General features: G+C 32.6%; 1 protein-coding gene and 1 long non-coding RNA gene across 7 annotated transcripts in view; one reads left to right on the top strand and one right to left on the bottom strand.

Annotated features, from left to right (window-relative positions):
- LOC119638459 (nucleolysin TIA-1) overlaps positions 1-22,749 on the bottom strand; it is a 212,035-nt gene that overhangs the window by 68,498 nt on the left and 120,788 nt on the right. For all 6 annotated transcript variants that reach the window (XM_038035248.1, XM_038035249.1, XM_038035251.1 and 3 more), the window contains exon 3: positions 13,805-13,892. In XM_038035248.1, the coding sequence (XP_037891176.1) occupies positions 13,805-13,892 (88 nt within the window). The remainder of the gene's footprint in view (positions 1-13,804; positions 13,893-22,749) is intronic.
- Positions 1-22,749, top strand: part of LOC119638462 — a 179,461-nt gene that overhangs the window by 96,168 nt on the left and 60,544 nt on the right. The gene's annotated exons all lie outside the window — the stretch shown is intronic.

Below are 22,749 nucleotides of genomic sequence, written 5' to 3'. Positions count from 1 at the left end.
CTTTTCAACACAACCTTGTGTTACATATTTTGTTATTTGCTTAATATTTTTGTGTTGATATGTTATCTATTTTGCTCAAATCCAGATTAGGTTGTGGAGTGACCTGACTTTTCCTATTAGGGCTTTCAAGCGAGCCTATTGTGGCGTCTTTCCAATTCTTCCGACTTTTGTGGAAAATTACTTAACCAACACTCGAATGCCGCAAATTCCTTTCAATGAAGATTTTCTTCAAGTGTTCGTTAATTTATTTTGAATCACACTCAATCTCTTATATATTTTTTATTTTACCGCAAAAAACTGCTTCTTCTTATTCTGAAGTATTCATTAAGTTTCATTCAAATCATTATCTTATTCAGTTTTTGTTGTTAGAAATCCACTCAACGCTTTTTTTCTCATTTTTTTACATTTCTGCGTGTTAAACGACTGTTACGTCTAAAGTTGGAAAACATCACTTATAGGCGTGTTCAAGGTCCACTGTGATTTTCGTAACCTGAATTTTTCCCATTTTTATGGATGTTTTACTGATACCAGAGATTTTCCTTTTTTGTACGTCCATAATGGGTATGGAAGTCCGATATACGGCAGAGCAGAGCAATAGCATTTTTTTAAAGCATCCTACACTCTTAGTTTTCATACCCCACAACACTTGCGTTATAAAAGTGAGGCCTGAAAATTATGCAGGTGAGCCACTGCGGTGTATTGTCTCCTAAGCTATAGAATGTTCTACCATCGAACGCTACGTCTACACTAACAGCGTTCAATACCAATGTAAGTAACCGCTAAGCCATTTGGCATTCCATTGTTTTTCATTGCCACACTTCAGTCAACATATTCTGTTCTATTTGTGTATTCCTGAACGCGCGTCATAATTAATACTGTAATAATAAGGGTATTATTTTGTATATGGTATATGTTCCCCTGCAACATGCCTATACTTTAATTTAGAAGCCTTAAGCCTTCTTGTATAAGATATAACTTAAATAAATAAAATAAATATATGGAATAAGTTCGTTGAGGTCATTCTATAATCTCCAGTGTTACATTGAAAGCGTTGCAAAAACCTATATTTAGGCTTTTAGGCTTGATGATATTTTCTGCCATTGTCAGGACGTCTAGAAAATCTATAGTAATGTGAATATTTGAAGGGTCAATAGCTTATTTCATTTCGCTCAACCCACTAAACGAAACTTCTCAATGAACGATTAAATATATAATTTCGCCAGATATAAAGAGAATATGACAACTATATCATAAGATATGATAAATAAAACGTACGTAATAAGGATTTTTAAACAAGCCTCAATAAAGCTTACAAGTTAAGACTTAGTATTTTAAAGGCAAAGTAATAAGAAAACTTTGTTTTATTGCCATTGTTTACATACATCTTACTTTTGTTGATTCTTATGAGCGCAAAAATCCATAGACTGGAATCGTGCTGCCATTCAGCTCAGTATTAAGTAAAGTTCTAATATTTTGTATATATATATATATATATACGACATATATATAACGACATTTGTTAGCATTAAAATGCACAGACTTACTTATCTATTTGTGTGTGCTTGTGTGCTTGTGTGCTTGTGTGCTTATATGCTTGTGTGCTTAGTTCTAGTTTGTTGACAATATTGATTGATTTAACTGTCATTTGCAGACACACAATCCATAATAAACGTTACTTTTGTTAATTGTGAAAACTTTATTGATATTGCAGCTCTCTTAACTTCCTCCGCCCATACGCTTTATGCATGCATCTGTTCTAAGTTTAGTGTTTTGTGTTGCGTTGTGTGTATTGTTAATAGATTTGTCACAGTAAACAATTTGTTGTCATAAGCATATGTGAACGTGTAAAGATATTTACAAAAGTTATATTGTTTTTATTTATGCTGTTGTCACCCGATGTCGGTAATGTTATAACAACCACGAGAACAACAGCATAGTTATAGCATAGTCTATCGCTATCTATCGCTATGCCAACTGTCGTATCAGCGACACTTATTATATTATTATCAACAAAATCAATAAAATAATAAACACAAAAGAAATTCTTTTAGTGAGTAAAAAAAAGAAAAAAAAAAAAGGCAAAAAAGGACGTTAAACAATTATTAAAAGTTTTTTGGTAAATTGTAAAATTGTAACGTTTTTAATGAATGGCATCTCTAAGGTTTCAATAATCTTTCCTCCCGCCCCCCTTGCTTTTTGTGTAATAAAGGCAAACAACATCGATCAATTTGTAGCTTGACATTTCTATGTTAAGCAGAAAATGAAAAAAACCAAAAAAATTAATAGAAAATAAGCAAAGTAGTGCTTGAGAAACTTTATTTAGGATTCTTCCATTCCATCTTTGTGCGTCTTTGCTTTAATACCCTTAAAAGCAGCGAAAATTTATAACGTAACTGCCGTTGTTATAGCTGCCTTAACCGTTGCCTGTATTGCATTTGAATGAGTTTTTGATTTGTCATTCGCGGGCGTAAACATGCGTTAACCAGAACTTTACCGAAGTGAAAATAAAACAAAACGTAATGTTAAAAGTTTATGAGAATTGCAGTCACTTCTGTTACTTCGTCCTTCATTTTTCAATAGTTCCTTTTTTTTTTTTTTTTTTTTTGCGCCTTTCTTTACTTTCTTTCTTCAATTTCAATTTTTTCCTCAAGTCGCTGGCAGTAGTGTTGATGATGATGATAATGATGATCATTGCTTTCCGCTCAAGTAGAAGTTACGTGCACAACGACTGAATTGAAGTTTATGAAATAAGTAAAACTTTTGAATAGATTAAGTGCAAAGTTTTCTCTCAAACCCAATCTCTCGCAATTACAGCCTCGAAAGCCAAGTCTTCGGTCTTTTTTTGAACTATTTACCCCCTTTTTTTTTTTTAAGAAAAAAAAAATAATAAAAATAATAATAGAAATACGCATATACTGAATATTTTGCCTGCTCAACCGATACCATAGAAAAAATTATAGTCAAGTTTAGCCGCGACAAGCAATCGCGTATCTTTTATTGCTTCGGCAAATAAAAACAAAAAAAAAAAAAAAAAGAAATACATAAATAAAAGGTAAGAAACTAGGTAAGAAGCAAAAAAAACGATTGAAAGAGAAGTTCGTTCAAAAAGAAGAAAATTGTCGTAATGACGGCATACAAAAACAACACAACTTTCGTCAAGTGTCATTAAAAGTATGCGATTTTTTCCTTTACGTTATTATTTACTTTTGTATCCACAGCTACACTTTCAAAATGTATTAATTTTATCAGACGCTTTGTAACTTAGTTTATCGGAAATTTGCGTATGGCCATCAATTGCCAGCCAAAGCAACAAAAAAATTAATCTTCAGCTTAGTCTGGGAAGTTTTATCGCACTATACTCTATATATATATTCTTCGACCTGACCTCTTCCAATTTTCACTTATTCAGATCGGTGCACTCATATTTAGCAGGATAGCGGTTCACAGAAGTTGAAAATGTATCAATATAGGTCGATGGCTAGTTTCCAAATATTTATTTTCTCATCAATCAGGGGATAAAGTGCCAACGATCAGTCCAATGGTTCCAACGCTTCGCACATAGTTATTCAAAAATTATTGGTTCATCTTTAGTGAATTTAGCTTGTGTTCGACTTTCAGATAAGTACCGAAAATGTATGTCCACAACAGACTGACAAATTAGATATAGAAAACTGGATGTTAAGGCTTTGAACTTGTGATCCCGCCATTGATACGGTCTTCATCCTTTTTATAAACGAAAAATGACGTCATTATCGTTGTTAATAAAAACTGTTTCTGTTTCATCAATTACGATGTCAGTTGTATACAACTTCAGTTTTTTTCTCTTTGCTTTCATCTTAGTTTTGAAAAATTTGAAAAGTTTCAAAAATTACTTATAATGCATATGCACTTGTTCAAGCCTTGATATAATTGCATGTATAGTTGCGTACAAGTCCAAGTGTTCTCAAACCTATGGTTAGAAAGCATAACAATTGAACTCTTTTTCTAGCATTTCAAGTTTGGATGTGAATGTGATAGAACCGTTACATCATCAAATAATGCAATCAAATGGATATTTGCTTAGTTTATGAGAGTGGTAATGATTAAAATGAAGTTTTGCAGAGAGCGATGTTAGTCATTGTGTCCCCATATGAAGATAAATATAAGAACTAAAAACGATATAGGGCGCCACGGCCGACAACTAAATAACGTACATCAACTCTTAAGCTATTAATATAGCGAGTTTTCAAAACAAGGCATTATATCAAATATCATCCAAATATCTCTAAGGTTGCAGTCTATAAATTGAAGAAAACAAAACGGACCGATGGTCAGATAAGCTTAAATAGAAAGAAAGAAAGCGAGTCTGAATCAATATTTGAGTTCTCTTAAGTGCTGGGTACATGCGAACAAACTTAATATACGGTTGCATCAAAAGTGATGTACGGCATAAAGATAGAGTAGAGAGATCCGACTACTAGTCGATTTTCTAAAAAGGGGAATTCTAAAGAAGGGGAAAGTGAAAGCAGTTAGTAAAACATTCAACAGACAAAACTGATTGATGCCAAGATACCACGACAAAGTTCTTGTATTTGTTTGGAAAACGGTGCACAGGTAGGCAGCATATTTGGGGAAGGCAAAGTCGGTCGAGCCCAGAAGAATGTGTTGTAGAAATGTATTCCCGTAAACAAGTTGTAAGAATTGTACGTAAAATCTATGCCAACCCAAAAATTGCAGATCAGTGACACAATTTTAATCGCAAGACAAGTTAAAGACGAATCCTAGACGTCACAAAGGTTATATCACGTTACAGTATCTTAGTATCGGTACAGTATCTGGACCTTAGACTATATTTGAAGGAAGCGACAAAAAAGTCTCCTTTTCTGTTATTTGTACTTTCTAAAAGATGAGAAATCACCGTAGATTTATCAAGAGAATCAATTTATTCTTCGACTGGCTCCAGCAAATCCCTAAAATAAATGAATGAGATGCTGAGAAATTTGATTTGCCGAAAGAGTGTCTTTGTATGTGAAACCTTAAAACTGTTTCTCTTGAAACAGGAGTTTTTTTCAAAACATCAAGCAACATAGTTACAAGCGTTTTCATTTTTGACGCATGTTCAAACCCAGACATATTCCAGGTAAAAAGTTCGAATGTTGGAAAAAGTATTTCTTTATTAACAAAAAAGAAAAAATCCATTCTTTTCAAAGAAAATTTTACCTTCAAATCAAGATTCTTGACGGACACCAAAGTTTCACTCATCATGACCGCAATATTATTAAGGGTTTCTTCCATATCACCGCATACTCCTAACACGTTCCCCGCCATTGCATATGCCGATAAGAAGCAAGCTCAACATAGTTTAAAAAAACAAAAAAAAGTCGTCTAATCAAACAATTAAGCGTTAATTTTGTTACTACAAGCACTTTGCACTTTTCTTTATTGTATTTGTATAGCAAAGTCCTTTCGACTCATATCCTTTACAGTGTGTTAATATGTAATTGATATGCACAATAATCTGTGTATGGTGTTACTGATGTCCGTTTAAAACAGTTTTTATATCATCAATTCACTAAGCAGCCCAATCCAGTATCCAATGTAGCTAATGTGTATTGTGTTTGATTGGGTTATTGACGTAAAATTGTTGCGCATTCGATGCATGTTACAATAACTCATTGTTACACAGTCACGACTGCTTGTATGTGTGCCTGCGTAGCCTCATATATGTAAAAAGTTGCATGTTATCATATCGTATACACGCCACCAACACCACCACCTGTCATTTTTGCAATAATAAAACAATATTTTGTTTTATACTAGAATTCACGTAAAAGCAGATCGTGTTTACGAGCATCAGAATAAATGAATTGTATGAGTGTCATCGCCGGTTTTAGGTAATTGGGTTGTTTTCGAAATAAAACGATTAATTTTGTGTTTGGTCAAAGCTGATGGATATGTTATACCCTATAGAAATATATCTTTGATATGCACAAACCATTATGAAGTCTGCTAACAAATTTAACTATTTTCCAAATATTTTTGAAGGCTGCAACATAGCCAGATGCACTGGATTTGTAAACTGTTCGTATCGTATAAATATCAGAGCCACTAAACATACATATACACACATGCAAATGTACTAGGTTGGTAGGGGGATTTGAAAATGAGATACCTATCTCGATTGCTTTTCTTAATTGAATTGCTTCACTTAGTGGCCTTTATGTGGACGTCATAGGGTTTAATAAAAGTTTTACGACTGATTTCGTAACCCTGTCATGATATATTTAGAACGTAAAATGTTGGTAAGCTTGCAGGATCCTCACAGACCTGAAAATAATTAATAAATATCTTAAGTAAAAATTCGGGCTTCTTACTAAAAATAAATTGCGATCGCTTACGTCTGCGCAAAAGAATATTTTCTTATTGTGAGTGTTCGTTGTGTCATTATTTTTTATTGGAAAAAATTAAAAGCACCACAACGTGTTTCTTCTTCTTGTTTATACATGATGATGACTCGTTTTTTTCCGATGGACCAGCAACCAAAAAACAAGGGCTAGTATTCAAGGTCCCGATCGAGTATTACTTTGAAACGTCTATTACGCTAATGAGCAGGAAAATACGTGTTTCGCCAACGCAGCGGCTTAGTAACGCTTCAAGCGTTCATCGCGCGCGAATTGTTGCAACGAAAGACAACTTGATCCTGCGGATTGTACTTTATTCTTTGCTCGGGCTACATACAGTTTTTTTGCGACCACCTTGACCTTCTCCCACAGAAAGGTCGCAACCTAGAATGTAATATCCCTCTTCATATTGTCGCTTTGCTTGATATTGCTTGACATGGTCAACTAACGACTACGTTTGCAAAATCTTTTTTATCATCATAAGCTATTCACTCATTTTGTTTTTTCAATCTTATATATAGGTAGAGAGATCAATGACAAATTGCACGAATTGTAATCATTAAAGGGGATAAGAGAATTTTTTTGCTGACCTAACATCCAAACTGAAAGTGTGCTGCGTTACCCGATGAGATAAGCACTCGTGGACAAACACTCTGCCCTGTTCACTTAATCTCCTGGTTGTTTAAAAAAAAAAAAGAAAAAAAAAAAAGTAAATCAATTGAAGGAAACATTTATTTTATATTACATCAAAATGCAATCATTTTCTAAAGGCACTTTCATTATAAAACGATGGAAAAGGAATAAAACTTCCCTTTATTTTATACCTGTTGACCAGCAAAGTTAAAGGCAACGTTTCAATGCCTACTTTTTATGCAAGCAGCGTAGTGGTGGGTGGTCTTTGCGATATGTATGACTACGCTTGCGAAATATACTGCAATCATTTACACTCTCATGAAAAATGCATGTAAAGTGAAATAAAAATTTTCTAGAAATTTCCGATTTTTAACTGAAAGCAAACATGTGGCTGCACTGAACAAATTACATACATGAATGGCTGAACGGAATGAATGAATGAGTGAATCAACTGAAATAATACAAAAACGAAAACGAATTGCAGTATTTTTATATCAGCATAAAAGGATCGCGTGCCGAAGCAATCTAAAAATTGCCGTAATTTAATTTTTTTTTTTTTTCCCCCGTTAACAGGACAAGAATCTGAATAGAAATAGAGTATGAAGGAAAAAAATAAAAAAAATAAAAAAAAGAAAAATAAATGTAACAGAGTAGCAACAATCGTGGTCGAAAATGAAAATAAAATTGCCCTGAATTATCAGGTACTTAGGGGAAACAATCAAATATCCTGGCATCTACCATCCGCGTGCATATATGTGCATATATATGCATACATTGTATCGAAGCGTATGCATGGAAATTTTCGTAAATATAATAAATGGTGTCTGAATATGAACCAATATTTTTATGACATTATAATTTTTAAGTTTTATTGCCTCAGTTTAGTGATATTGATAAGGAAGACGTGAGATTTGAAAAATGAAAAACTAACGAGTTACTGTGAAGTAGGTTTAATAATTCGATTATCTGAGATCACTACATTAATCTTAAATTAATTCTTCTCATTTATCCCATAGATAATAGAATATATGCTGCTAAGCCGTAAATAACTCCGCAAATCCACGAAGAGTCATGAAGAGAATATTTGCCGGCAATTGCTAGTAATTGAAATATATCACATATATATTCACATATATATGTATACATATTTATATATTCTCATACAAATACGGGACATAGCTTTATTTAACTTGATTAATAAATAAAATAAAATAGTCATAAGCATCTAGTGAGTAAAAGGGTGACATTGCGCGTTTGTCCGATTATATGATATTTAAAAGAAATAAATGTTTCCTTATGTAGCTAAAAAGGTGATGTGATCCTCTGCTAAATTGGTTGGGAATATAATTGGCAACAATCCGTTTAGAAGACCTTCCATATATTTTTAGATATCTTTCTAGAATGCATTATTATGTCGGTTGCTTGTATTCAAGTTTTTGTCTAATAGACTCTTAGAGTTTCATAGCTCTACAAGTCTTTGTGAAACAAGAAATTAATTGATCAAATACTTTAGCTCAAAGAGATAATCAAAGTAGATGAAATTCACGATAATGATAGTTTCATTACGACTTGTAGTCATTAGTTGAAATAATGGCATGTTTACATTGGAAGCGATTTCAATCTTTTGTTACGCAATACAATGTTAATCCACTGTCCCAACGTAACCACACTATGAGGGATAATAATTTTGAAAATAGCTTCTATACCAATGTATTAGCCCATATGCACACATAATGATTCGCTAGGCAATGAATGCATTTTCTTATAAATTGCTTTCATTTTTAGCTAATTTGAAGGAAATCCATAACAGCCCGCATATCATATAAGATCCTCCCTCTTAAAGATAAGCCGAGTATTCTAGACGATAATTTATTAAAAAAAACCATATAGATATCTTCGGTATGGTTTACATGATGACCTGCCGTTCAGATTTATCGCAATCATACTATTAATAAAAATTTCCCTTCCGAAGAAAAATTGCGCTTTTTTAAAGCTTACTGGTGTTCGTCTCAAATACCTTATGTGATACTTAATTAAAAAAAAAAAAAAAAAAAAAAAAAAATGCAAAATCTAATAACATTTTTAAAATGTGAACTTATTTTGTTACACCTTTTATGGACTTCCGAAGAAAGTAATAATAACATTGTACGTAAAAAAAAAAAATAAAAAAAAAAAAATTGAAAATTTTTTCTTTATGGTACGAAAGCTTCTATATGTAATTTGATAACATGAAAGCAACAAGGTGGCAATTTTCAAGTCACTATTATGCAAAGTGGGTGGCAATAGTTGATCCCAGAATGCTTTCAAATGATTGCAACTTTATATTGCTTTCTGTTTTTTTTTTGTTTTTTTTTTTTTTGAGACCAAAAAGAGGGCGAGAAAGGGAGAGAGAGAGAGTGCGAGAGCAGGAGATAAAGTAAGTGCTGATGGTTTCTAAAATTTTGGTAAAATAAACACAAACTACTCGGTTATTTCCGTAGTGTATAAAATAACAATTGCAACTGCCACAGGAGTAATAACAGCAACAAGAACAACAATAGGAATAGAAAATATAGAAAATAGCAACCCAATCATCCCTCTCTACTTTTGCCTTTGTAGCGCATAAGAACAGAAATAAGGCCAAAAGAAAATGGTAAAAATTAAAAAAAAAAACAAAAAAAAATAGTCGGAGAATATAAACCTAAGAAATGAAAACAGTTTCCTGTAAATTTTATGATGGTGTAATATACATGCATGCACGTGCCAGTTTGCGTATGCAAGCAAATGTATATTAAAATACATGTGTGTATGTGAAAAAATAAAGTTTTTCATTGAAATTGTGGTCAACCGAAATAGGAAACAAAGGGTAACAATAGCAATCCTTTGCATCGGATTGACTGGTATCACAATAAATACTCCCTTTTGTAAAACGTTTCATGCCACAAGAACAAGAAGAAGAAGGAGAGGGAGAGGGAGAAGGAGAGGGAGAAGAAAAAGTAAAGCAAGAAAAATAACGATCTATGAAAGACTTACCAGAAAAGACATGCACTTTAAACTTTTACCGGATATCCGTAGTGACACTTGAAGTGCAGCCTCTTTTCCTGTATGTCCGCAACTACTTACATTCTACCATTTCTCCTTTTGCTGTGTGCAACATTTTTCGGACAATTCGTTGATTTTTGTTAAATGGCCGTATAACTGACCGACAACAATAACAACAGCAACAACAACAGCAATACTAACAACAACAACAATGGCCACTGGTCACGTTTTCAATATTAGCCGTTAAGAAAGAAGAGTAAAATTCGAGTTCTATTTCTTTTATTTTTCTCCATTTTTTCCTTTCGTTTCGCATTTGTTGCAATAAACACACGCTTTCTTTCTTTTGCCCTTTTCCGATATTCTCTAATGCTATTGTTGTCGTCATTGTTGCTGTTAACAGAGTACAAGTGTTTGCTTTTTATACAAACGATTGTTGATTTTCAAAACGTGTGAATTGCATTTGTGTTCTCTCTCTCTCTCTTTCTCTCGAAGCTTTCTTGTTATTATTGCTGCTGTTATTGTTGTTGTTGCTGTTAACTATATAAGAGACTTTTGCTTTCAGTCATTTGAAGAGAAATTGCATTTTCAGATCCTCGTCTTTCATATCCCCTGCTATGCTTTCCGGGGCAAAAAAAAAAAAAAAAAAACAAAAAAAAAACGTTACGACCACCAGAGTTATTTTATTTTTTCTTTATTCAATGTATATGTTTCGTGAGGTAAAAGAAAGAAACAAAATTCTTATCGTTTTCGAGTTTCTTTTTTTCCGATTTTTTATTTTTAAATTTGTACACAATTTTTTCCTGTTATCTTGTTGACATGTCGTACGTTGACACAATCATTTTTCAAGGGATTTATATAAACATTCAAAAACACATCCATATATCCATACAAACGTACACATATATATTATATTATATATATATATACATATATATATATATATATACATATAGATATATCTGTTGTGTATATTTGATTTTTTAACTGCCAGTTGTTTTCTATGTATCTCATGTTTTATTTTTATGTTCATCAGTCTTTACCGTTTTACGTTTGCATTGCAAAGGGTTCATAAAAAATTTAAAATTCCTGCTTATACGAATACAAACACACACACACACACACACACACAAACAATGTGTTCTATTCTTTTCTTCTTCGCTTTCCTTTATTTTTCCTCCTCCTCCTCGTTGCTACCCCTTGGAATCGTATCTCTCTCTGAATTTTCGTTGTTATTTATGGTTTAAAGTTTCCAAAAATACAAAAGCAAAAGAAAAAAAAAAGGAAAAAAACCTAAACGAAAAAAGTAGAAAAGTGCCAAAATAAATTTTACTCCTTTGGCCACTGAAAAAGTTTTTTAGTGTTTGGATAAAATTCACATTTTATAGTTTCTCACTATTTGCTTGTTCGCCATCTTTCAAAAGGTGCTAAATGGCATCATTAAGCTCGCGCAACTCGATTTTTCTCTTTTTCCATTTCTTATTCTTCTTCTTCTTCTTCTTCTTTTATGATACTTTTACTTCCATTCGTTTCTTTCAGAATCTGAAAACTTTATGAAATTGCCAAATATATATATATATATATATATATACGTATGTTGTAAGCAGACGGTTTTCATTGCTATAATAGTTGATATATACATACTTAAGTACACACTCATGATGCAAGGAAATACCTAATAGCAATAACAATTGCTTTAAAGAAAGAAAACTACAGAAATCGGACAAATGTGTTTTAAAAGCAAAAATTTATGTGTGCTCCGCAAAAAGAATATAAAGAGAAAGAAACTTTTACTTAAAAACTCTCTTGGTCACAACTAAAGCAGAGTTTCTGCTGTTGTTAAGTTTCTTTAACGATTCTGTTTTGCAAAAATTTGCTTAATTCTTTTTCCCGTAAGCCATTGATAAGTTTTTGTTAAAACATTAACTATGCATTCATTTTATGGCATAAATTCTTGCATGTATCAACTTTTAATGATGAAAAACTTTGCAATAACAAAAAATAAAAAATAATGTAAGTAAGAAACAAAAACAAAAGCATTGGAGACAATTTTTTCTATACCCATCACCGAAGGTGAAACACTATATTCACTTGTCAAAACGTTTGCAACATCCAGAAGGAAGCCTTACAGACCTCATAAAGTGTATATATATATTTGATCAGTAAGTTTGAATCAAAATCTGAATCGATTTAAGCATATCCCTATGTCTGGCAGTGTAATGGCCGCTATTAGCATTCTCATGGCCGCAAAAATGAAGCTATCGACTTTCAATTTGGCAGAAACTTTGGCAATTCTCGCACGTAGCTTATTATTGAAAGTGAGCCAAACCGTTTGAAGGATGCGCCTATAGTAGCACATAAAATAAGGACATTTCTGTTTTTTAAATAAAATAAAAAATTGTCTTTTTCCTTTTAACCAAAAAAAAAATCGAAAAAAAAAGTAAGAAAATTATGTTCGAAGGCGACCGAATCTTTTATACCCATCACCAACATGACGTCCGCAATGTTTAATTTAGGCACACATAGCTTATGTCGCATTTTACTCTCCAAGTCATCTTATTTGATGCCCACTACATTATACACGGAAGAGAGAACGACTTCGCCACGCCATGGGACCCATCCTATTTATTTCGGAATTAACACATATTTCGAGGGATAATATATGTTCGTGTAAGGAATGTCCTGAACAATTTTCAATATTCCCTCTTGTTTATGAATATATGTTTGTGAATAATAAGCAGAAAACATTGTGTGGGCGCGGTCGATTTATTCCATTTTTGTACACGTTCCGCAAAACCATCCACAGAATGTAAATGCAAATTTTTATCGTTGTATCTGCTGTGGTCTATAAGTAACGAGCACAAAAACGAAATTCAACTTGGTCTCAGTTACTTATTGTAGTCGTATTCTTTGCCCAATTCTTCCCAGTTTTCATACTAACCTGCTTATAAGAAATTGCTTTCGCCAAATTTGAAACCTTCAAACTTTATTTTTGCGACAAGGAGACCCTTACCGCGGTCAGACGGATAAGCTTACATTGGTTTAGAATTACATGTTGATCAACAAACTATATATTTTATGGGGTATTTTGAGTTTCTTTCTGGGCGTTGTACATGTTTTGACAAAGTGAATATACATACCCCTTACCTTTCGGAGATGTGTGTATTCGCAAGTATTCGAAAATTCAAAGTTTTTTTAATTTAATGTTGATCTTCTTCTCCTTCCTCTTCTTCAGTGAGTATTTTATATTATTTCCAAGATGTATTTCCGGGCATTGTAAAAGTAGGTGGAAATGTAATAACTCATCGTCCTTTAATTTACGTCTACGATATTCAGGTTAATTTCCTTTCTTTTAAAACGACCACTCACTCAGGGAGTGAGTATACCCCATGGGTATAACACAGTGATTGTCACAAAAAAAAAAAAAGAGAGGAACGACAAAGAAACAGACAAAGGTGGTGGAAGCAGCCTAGAGGACGTGCACTCAATGAACACGTCTTATGCCTTTGCCGACTGAGCAGGTCCGCTGCAGGTACGAGGATACAAAACTCTATTACATTTGAACTCGCGAACTCTGAATTGTGACAAACAAGCCATTATTTAGTTAAAATGTTTTCTCCTAGATAGACAAGCTGCATAGGCATTCATGGACGGGACCATAAGATGTGAATAGGATTACGTTTTGACATTCAATATAAAGTAGAATTTGACAATTTTTTTCTTCGCAATATTCTTTGTATAAATTTATTTTCTAGTTTATGCTTTTAACTTACGATATTTCTCCAAAGGGTGAAAAGGCATCTTTTAATTGTTGAGTCTCAATTTCCGCACTTAAATCTCCTACAAATATGTGATACTGTTCTGTAAGTAAATGAACGAAAACACAAAATATTATAACATATTTCAGACATAGAGATATATGTACGCGTATATGTGCATTTATTATTATTGTTATTATTAGTTTTATTATCGTTATTTTTACTTTCTAACCTTAAAAGTAAATACATCACATGTTACAATATTACAATGTTACAATGCGGAATAACTATTTTCGGTTATCTACTCTGCTCTTAGTTCGCAATTGTCTTTACTCTGTTGACTATTCGTGTTATTCGTAACGTAACCATTTCATCTTGGCCTATGTGGCACTTTTATACACCCAAGGTTACCATTTGAAATATATTAGATTCTCATAATTACTTTATAAACTTAGCTTGAATTCCTTAATTTTTTATTTTTTTTCATTTCTTAGAGGACTTTGTTTTTTGTATGGTAAGAATATTTCTTTAATTCCCTTCTATTATATAAGGTCTTCTGCATTGCGTTCTTTAATTCGTTTTATCTTAGAGATATTATATCATTGCTCTTCGTAACGACTTGGATTAGGTTGTATTGCATTGCCTCAGGTGGCGCTTGATAGTCTCTTTTACATATCGAATTTTCTCTATCTCTTTATATTCTGCGCGAGAGAGTTTCTACGGACATCTGTAATGGGATTCATGATCTCTAGACTTCAGAAAACCATTTATGTGCTGTATCGTCCGCTATAACGGATACGATGGTTAGATTTCTTAAATACAATAATTGTAACTCAGAGCACATCTTTCTATTCTTTTCTTGCACCAATGGCTTACGGTGAGCCTGGCAATGGGCCTGTTCTAGTTTGGATATGCATTGGAGCCAATGGTTTCGCAAAAGTGGTCTTAATGAACGAAATTCTAAACAGAGAGAGTTGTTTAAAGGAAATGATATTAAAGGAAATTTTGCAAGAAAGTTCGGACAAACTTGGTAATTTGGAAACATTCAATTCTACCAAGACAACGACTTCAAGCCCAAGTCCCGCTTCATTCAAGAACGAACCTTATACAACTAGGCCAATGTGATTCACCCTCTTCTCCAATCACGAGGCATGAAACCCATCGAAAATATCGGGGTTGAATTGGACCGCCGTATGCGAAAACATTCAATGTCTTCCATCCTAGATCTGAAAAATAGACCATAAGAGGAACGAAGTAAGATCCCTTTTGGCAACAAAAGACAGATTATTCAATGAATGATTCAAAGGGTTTAAATGATTAATAAGCAAAAAGGATATCCCACCGAATATTTTTTTTTTTTTTTCGTACCTTTCCTTTTGTGAAATACGCGATATTAATGACGCTATGTGTTTTGAGTTGTTGAAGTTAGCTAATTTTCTTGGTTATTGGAATCAAGTGTTTTTTTTTTTTTTTTTGTATTTCAATATGTATTCCCTTGTAGTACGAAAATGGTAAAATCAGTTTTTATGTTTGTACAATTTTAACAAGCGTTTACATTTTGCAGAGCGAAAAATCCCAATATTAACGCGACTCACTGTATAACGTATTGATGGCATTTATTTCATTTATTATTAAAGTCGATCCATCAGTCCTTGTCTTGCTGCAATGTATCGGCTGGTTGTAGTTAAATATTAGAAATAATTGTGGAAAATTTTCTTTTTTGTCTTATGGCTTGGCGTAAACTTCTCAGCGCTTTACAATCCTTGATTGAAAAGTTAATTTTCGAAAGATTTGTGGATAAAAAAAAAAGTTGCTTCACGATTTAAAACTAATGCGTTAGAGATTAAACAAACGTAATTATAAAGGGGTTTTTAAGGCATTTCTTAAAATTCTAATATGCATGCAAATCAAGCTGAAATATTAATTATATATGCGGCATATACACATATGCATAAGCGAATATTTTTACTATATTTTCAATGAAACAATTTGTACGATATAGTAGATATGTAAATAAACATAACAGTATTAGCCGGTAATATGTTCAAGTGATTATTCTGGAATACAGCTGAATAAATAACACCCTTAAAAAGTACAAATATATATATGCAAAGATAATAAAATTTATTTTTTTTTTTTTTCGCAAAGTGCACACACAAACACACAAATGATAAACATTTGCATATGTAAGCGAAAATGTACGTAAATAATAAACACACGTAGCTACATATATATATATATATATAAATAACGTGTATAACGTGAAGTTTATGTATGTATTATGTATATACATATATATGCGTATACATATATATTTTTTATTATCGCTTCCATTTGCATTTATCCATAATTTAAATATAAAACGAAGAGTTAACGGATCATGAAGTTGATGTTGAATAGAGATGAGTTGCTTACGTACATATACACCTCACACATATAACAAATATATATACATATATATATATGCATATATATGCATAGAGCTAATGATGAAAAGACTGAAATATGATGGCGCTAGGAAAAGTAAGTGAGTGAAGGCGTGGAATGTAAAATTGAAAAAGATTTGTTGGAAGCTAATGTAATTCATATACGAAATAATGCGAATGAATGCTTATTTGTATCTATTTATGTTTGTTTGCATATACATACATGATATTTGAGTATGGTGGCCGAAAAATGATAGTGTCGGCGTTATTGGACTGTGGCCAAAATGTTAAAAATGTACATGAACGTGGCAAACCGCAAAAATAGTTAAACAAACACACCATACATAAATAAATACACAAACACAACATCAACAACAACATAAATATATGAAATTCAAAAGAAAAAGCATGAGGTAAACAAAGTATAAAATTTCTCATATAAAAAGTCTTAAGCTTGAAAACTTTAAGTTAGAGATTAATATTAATGTTAATGATTGCAGGTTAAATATAATGAATTTTTATATTATCTGAATCATCTTAAAAGGCTCAATACCTTTTAGACAGCTTAATTTAAAAATTCGTGTGTGCGATCGTTATACATTAATATTAATCCCTAGCTTAAAGTTTTTAAGCTTAATACTTTTTATATGAGAAATTTTATACTTTGTTGTATATATTGTTGTATATGTATACATATACATGTTTGTATGTGTATTCACATCCTGTTAAAATATATAAACGCAGATGCTAACAATAAATTATGCAAACACCCACACACACACACACACACACACACACACACACACACATACGCACGCGCGTATATATATGCTGCAGTGTGCTATGCTTTATACACTCAACACTACATACCTGTAACAATAAAAGATAGAGAGGAGTATATAAAAAAAAGATCATATGTACCTGCATTGATAAAAAATACAAAAAATAAATTTGATGCATTTTAGCGGAAATTATGCTTTCATATCAACAATTTTTGTTTTTATATACGTTATATGTAAACATGTATGTATACGCAAGTGCTCAAGAAGCACTATGAAATACTATATATATATGTACGAAACCATTAAAGCTACTCCATCCATGATAGCTATTGTGAGTTTTCTTTCTTTTCTTGCGCAAAAAAAAGAAAATCTATTGCTTAGTCGAAAAATTATTGAGCTTAATAATAAATGCAGTCTTAGACAAGCGAAAATGTTTTTATGTGTAAATGTAAACTTTATTATTAGTAAGAATTAACTTTGATTCCTTATGGTGGCTCGATATTTTTTAGACTCACCGATAATATGTGACTGAACAATAACAGAGCAACAATTGCACTTTTCGACTCGGTAGAATGTTTTCGTGTGAACTAAACAGAAGAAATATATAAGGAGACGCACTGTGCTACCTACATATTTATGTATATATATATGTATATGTATACGAAACTCCATGTAAGCAGCCGTTCACATACTTATACAACGGTGACTTCATGACTTATGCTTTAACCCATTGATATTGACAACAACAATAAGAAACAAGAAGTGTAGAACACTTACCTCTCTTCAAATAAAAAGATACAATGTATACCTTTGCATACAAGTGTACGTACATTTATATAGATATGCAACTAACATAGAATCAAAAAAGGTCAAAAAAAAAAAAACATATCTAACGTCTAACGAAACCAAGGTCTTTTCCGTTTCCTTGTGATTTTCAACTTTCGGTAAACACTCATGCTAGGGAGGGTACCACAATCCCCCTCTTCATGTAATTTTGCCTTCTTTATTTTATTTATTTATTTATTTTTTTTTTCATTTTTCTATGGAGTGTCCATCTAGGTTCTTCTATGGTCGTCGTTATTCCGGTTTGTTTTTTTTTTTTTTTTCAGTTTGCTTTTTGCAATTATTTAGTATGCCTAACAATATCATAACGTGTTCGTTCGTAGTATCGGTTAGTGTATATTCAACAGGCTCATTGAGCACCAGGTAAAACTATTCAGCTCATATCTGAAAACAACCATCAATGTTTGCTTGGTCGACTATTTGGCCAAAAAAAAAAAAAGTTGATTTTTCTACCACCGCCATCGTCGTCATCATCACCGTCACCATCATCATTATGATCATGAGCACCGGATATATACCGTTTGCTTGTTTTCCGATTAGTTTAACTTGTGCGCTCTAGTTAAAAGTCAACCGTCGCCCTTCCCTCCTCCCACATATAGGACGAAGCCAACAATGAAAAAAAAAAAAAAAAACAGAAAAAAAGAAATGAACACAACACAAACAAATTATATAATTTGGTTATTTTTCAAACAATTACTCTAAAAAATTTCCTGTAAATAAAACGGTAATGTTGCAAATGCATCATCATCAAAGTTGTGGCCTGATGGTAATGTTATGTGAATTTGTTTAAAAATTCTATGAATGCAAAACACATCCACATATATTCATCTATCAATTTGTACGTAAATACGAAGTGAAGTCTGTGTTTTCAATGTAATGATTTGTAAATATGTGGAATTCTTTTGAGTTCACCTCTACATGAACGGTCTGATTCATTCATATGAAATAATATGCAATATACAAATACAAAGCGTTTTGGCAGACAGGTAAGAAATGATCAAATAAGTATAACATGATTGTTAATCTACGATTTGAAGCATACTTGAAGGCGTTATAGATTTAATTCTTCGATCTTAACCTCACTTTTTTGAGAGAGTTTGATTTAAACTATTGTCTCAATCGAGAACTTATATCACTTGCAGCCCTATAATACGTTCCCATTGATGTAGGAACTGTAAAAAGTGTTTGGTCTATTTACTTACAAATGCAAAGTTGTCCCATCTTCATGACCCGAATCTAGCTTTTAAGAATGTGTGATTAAAATATATCTAAAATAGACCAACCAATCGAAATCATTTTTTGAATGCTGTTGACAATAGATCGAATATATATGAACAGTGGATTTAATTCTGAGATGATTTCGAATTTCATAGGCTTCTTAAACTTGAGTTGTTCATATAATTTCAAAAAAATTAATGCTCAGTTCTATTGTTCTCTCTCATTATTTGCCACGCCCATTGGAGAAACGATTGCATTTAAAATATGGCGCAGATAAACCAAGTGGAAATCCTATTCTGTGGTCAAAACGACAGACGTTATGTGCATATATGACCCGGCCCCTTTGCATGCTCTTAGGTGCTATAGAGCAAACAACATAACTTTTGTATATTAATTTTTAGTTTTGATTTTCAACATCTTCGTGTATTCAATAAGCCGGAATGAACAAAATAGCAAAGTAGGCGCAAATATATTTTCCGTATTAATAAAGACTATATTTATCTGCTTATAAATTCCTTACAAGAATATTGTCTACTTCTCTACTGACCTTTGCAATTATCGAGGCCATCATAATCAACAAACGATGGGTAGTAGGTGAAGTTTGATACTACAGCATTAGGTGAGCAATTTTATTTCAATATATAGCACACCTGCCCCGAGGTATGCATTGACACACCAGCTTATAATGCCAAACTGAATATTTGATCCCCTATGCCGATTACCTGAACTATGAAACGTTATAATAATATAATAAATATGTTTTGAAAAGTATTCAATATGTGTTATTGTCTATAAGACGGTACTGAGCTTTGGGTATATGAAAATTGGAAAGTTACGACGGAGTTAACAAAATATTAAGTTTTCCTTATTTCGAAGCCTTTCTTGTAATACTTTTAAAATGCATATAGTCATGAGTAAAAAAAGCACAGTTATTATTGACGAGAATTGCGTCTAGTCCGACTAATCTCATGCCACCACTTTAACCCATCAAGGTTAAGCAAACTTGGAATTTATACAAGAATTCGCTTTCGTTACACAACACACGCAATTGAAACAAGTTGTGTTACATTTGCAGAGATTTTTATGTTATTTACATAATCATTTATGATCGTGATGTATTTCCTGCAATTGTATCATAAATTATTCGGTCATTCCGTTTCCAGTGTTTCCCGGTTGTTTTGATTTGTTGAATCGTGGTCGATTATGGTTAAATAACCATGGGTACGACGATTTATACCATCTTTTTTATATTATGGATCCCCCTTCCCACAACTTTCTTGCCTTGCTACAGCAGTCGAAAAATAAAGGGCAAACAGAGACTGGCATCTTGTCCTGTATGAGTCTATTATATTTTTATTTTTTCTTTAATCTGAGGAGTTACTGAGAAGATGTCCCCCACGCATGTAAAACGGTTAACTGTCGGAAGGAAGGGAGGAAATAGAAAGAAATGTGACAGCAGGCCTGTGGATATGTACCCAATCGAATGCCGCTATGCCTTTGTCGACCGACCATTCACTATAGATGCGATCAAAGAGCCGCATTTATGATTTGAAGCCGCGTATACTGACTTGGCAGTCGTAGTGCCTATTTAATCGGCTGCTCAGGCGGTCAACATTGACGTGGCCAATGCATAAAAATCATATTTACGGTCACTTGTGTCGTGACCTCGAACGTGAGAGTCTGTCCGCTTAATTCTATTTCTTCTTATTCTTATCATATAGAAAATATTGAATATAGTGCTTAAAAATTAAATGTGGAATCAAAATGAATTCATAACTTTGGGTCTCACAATACGTATTCCATCATATTTCATTTCAAAGTCCCTTATGAATTTTTCATATTTGCGTCGAATGTTCCCTTATATTATATAACTTTGTTTATGTAGATGATATGGAGCTTTTCCATTACCTCTTTGCTATCTTTTCGTGGTTTTCACTGTACAAAATTCTTTCAGTTTCACTGGGCGGAGATCTATTATCATTGGAATTTTGCCACATTGTTTTCGCAGATGCGACGTGAACCTCGTTTCGCAGCATATCACTCAAATGATTTCCAAAAATCGAATACATTAACGATGAAGCTGATATTCTAATCAAAAATTGCTCTGCAGCGTTAGTTGGAGAATGCTTAGAATGGAATAGGGCGGCAAGCGAAGAAACTCTGTAGAGATGGCTTTGTTGTGTTTGGCCTCTTGTGACTGGGAAGCTTGTCGTAAAAGATCTAAACAAAGCCCTGCTTGATCTTCTTGTGTTCTGTTTTTTACATTCGCTCTCTTTTGGAACAACTTAATGTTAATACTGATGCTCGCAAAACAGCTTATCATAGTCGATTAAGGGAGTCAACTAATGCTCATTAAATTAAAGTACTTTTGCCCTGAGTTTTATGTTTTCTTTAATTAAGGTTTTATTAGATTTTTATAAGCTAGCAGAAATTAGTGAGCTTTGAAATTATAATAGACATAAACATAAACATTATATCCCCCAGTCGGTAGGATTAAATTAGAAAAATGACGCTACAGATATGTATTTCGTGTTACATAAAAGTCAGTTGTAGGGTTTGCTTTTAAGGAGGTTATATTGTTTTCACCCATCATCTAAACGCTATTAAATTCTCTATGAAATATTTATATTGATTTACAAAATAATCGAATGAACGAACTTTCCAATGCACAATATGAGTTGAATGGTAGCGAATGCTCATAAAATCGTTTCATATCAATGATGTTAAATTTAATGTTATCGATCATTTACATGCGGTTGGTTTAAAGAGAAACGCTTTTAATTTTTATGCACTATGCTGGACAACGTAGTGTGACCTTACAGTGAATAAATCTTGGTAAGAAATTGTACCCCACTACTGAGTAGCTTCAGTCAGTTTTAAAATCGTGGTCAAAACTTTCTCTATTCCTTGCAGTCCGTCTGGGAGCTTATGCTACACTAAACCCCTCGTATCATTAGAGCGTGTAAAACATTCGGTGAATTTCTGCGTTAACACTTACTCGGTAGTTTTAAGTAGCATTTGTACTAAAAATTAAATGCTTAATAAAATTTTATTTGCTTTATTTTCCATGCACGCACACATGCTGAGTTTTAAATTACCCTCAATATAAAATGCCAAAAACAATTCACACTTGTTTTTATAAATATAGACAAATAACGAATTGACGTCACATGTATATATGTATATATTTACGTATGCATGCATGCATGCATACATGCATGTATGTATATAAGCCGGATCTAAGCGCGTATAAATACCTATACATATGCGTGAAAGTGCTGGTTCATAAAATTTAGATAAGCACCTAAATATTTATATGGAATAGCTAATGATGTGTTCATTCAAACACTAAAATAAAAAACTGTATAATTTTACTATAAAATTCTACATCACTGTAAATTCTTTAACTCTTTTAGAAAATTAAAAGATTTTAACACTTTGCTTAATAAAGTTATTCATAAAATGACTTTTTTTAAAATATGGTGTAATATGGGAAATAATCGCAAACGTCATGCGATGCGAATCATTTTCAATAGGGTTTTTTCTTGGACCAAAACACGTCGATGTACCAAATTTCATGAAAATATCTAAAAAATTTACGACTTGTAAATGGAAAACAAGGCAGAACGGACGGACAGACAAGCTTAAATCTGTGGAGAAAGTAATTCTCAAGTCTTTCTGTGTGCTACAT

The sequence above is a fragment of the Glossina fuscipes genome, unplaced genomic scaffold (assembly GCF_014805625.2).
Source record: "Glossina fuscipes isolate IAEA_lab_2018 unplaced genomic scaffold, Yale_Gfus_2 89, whole genome shotgun sequence".
Classification (NCBI taxonomy): domain Eukaryota; kingdom Metazoa; phylum Arthropoda; class Insecta; order Diptera; family Glossinidae; genus Glossina; species Glossina fuscipes.
This window is presented reverse-complemented; position numbering and strand designations above follow the sequence as displayed.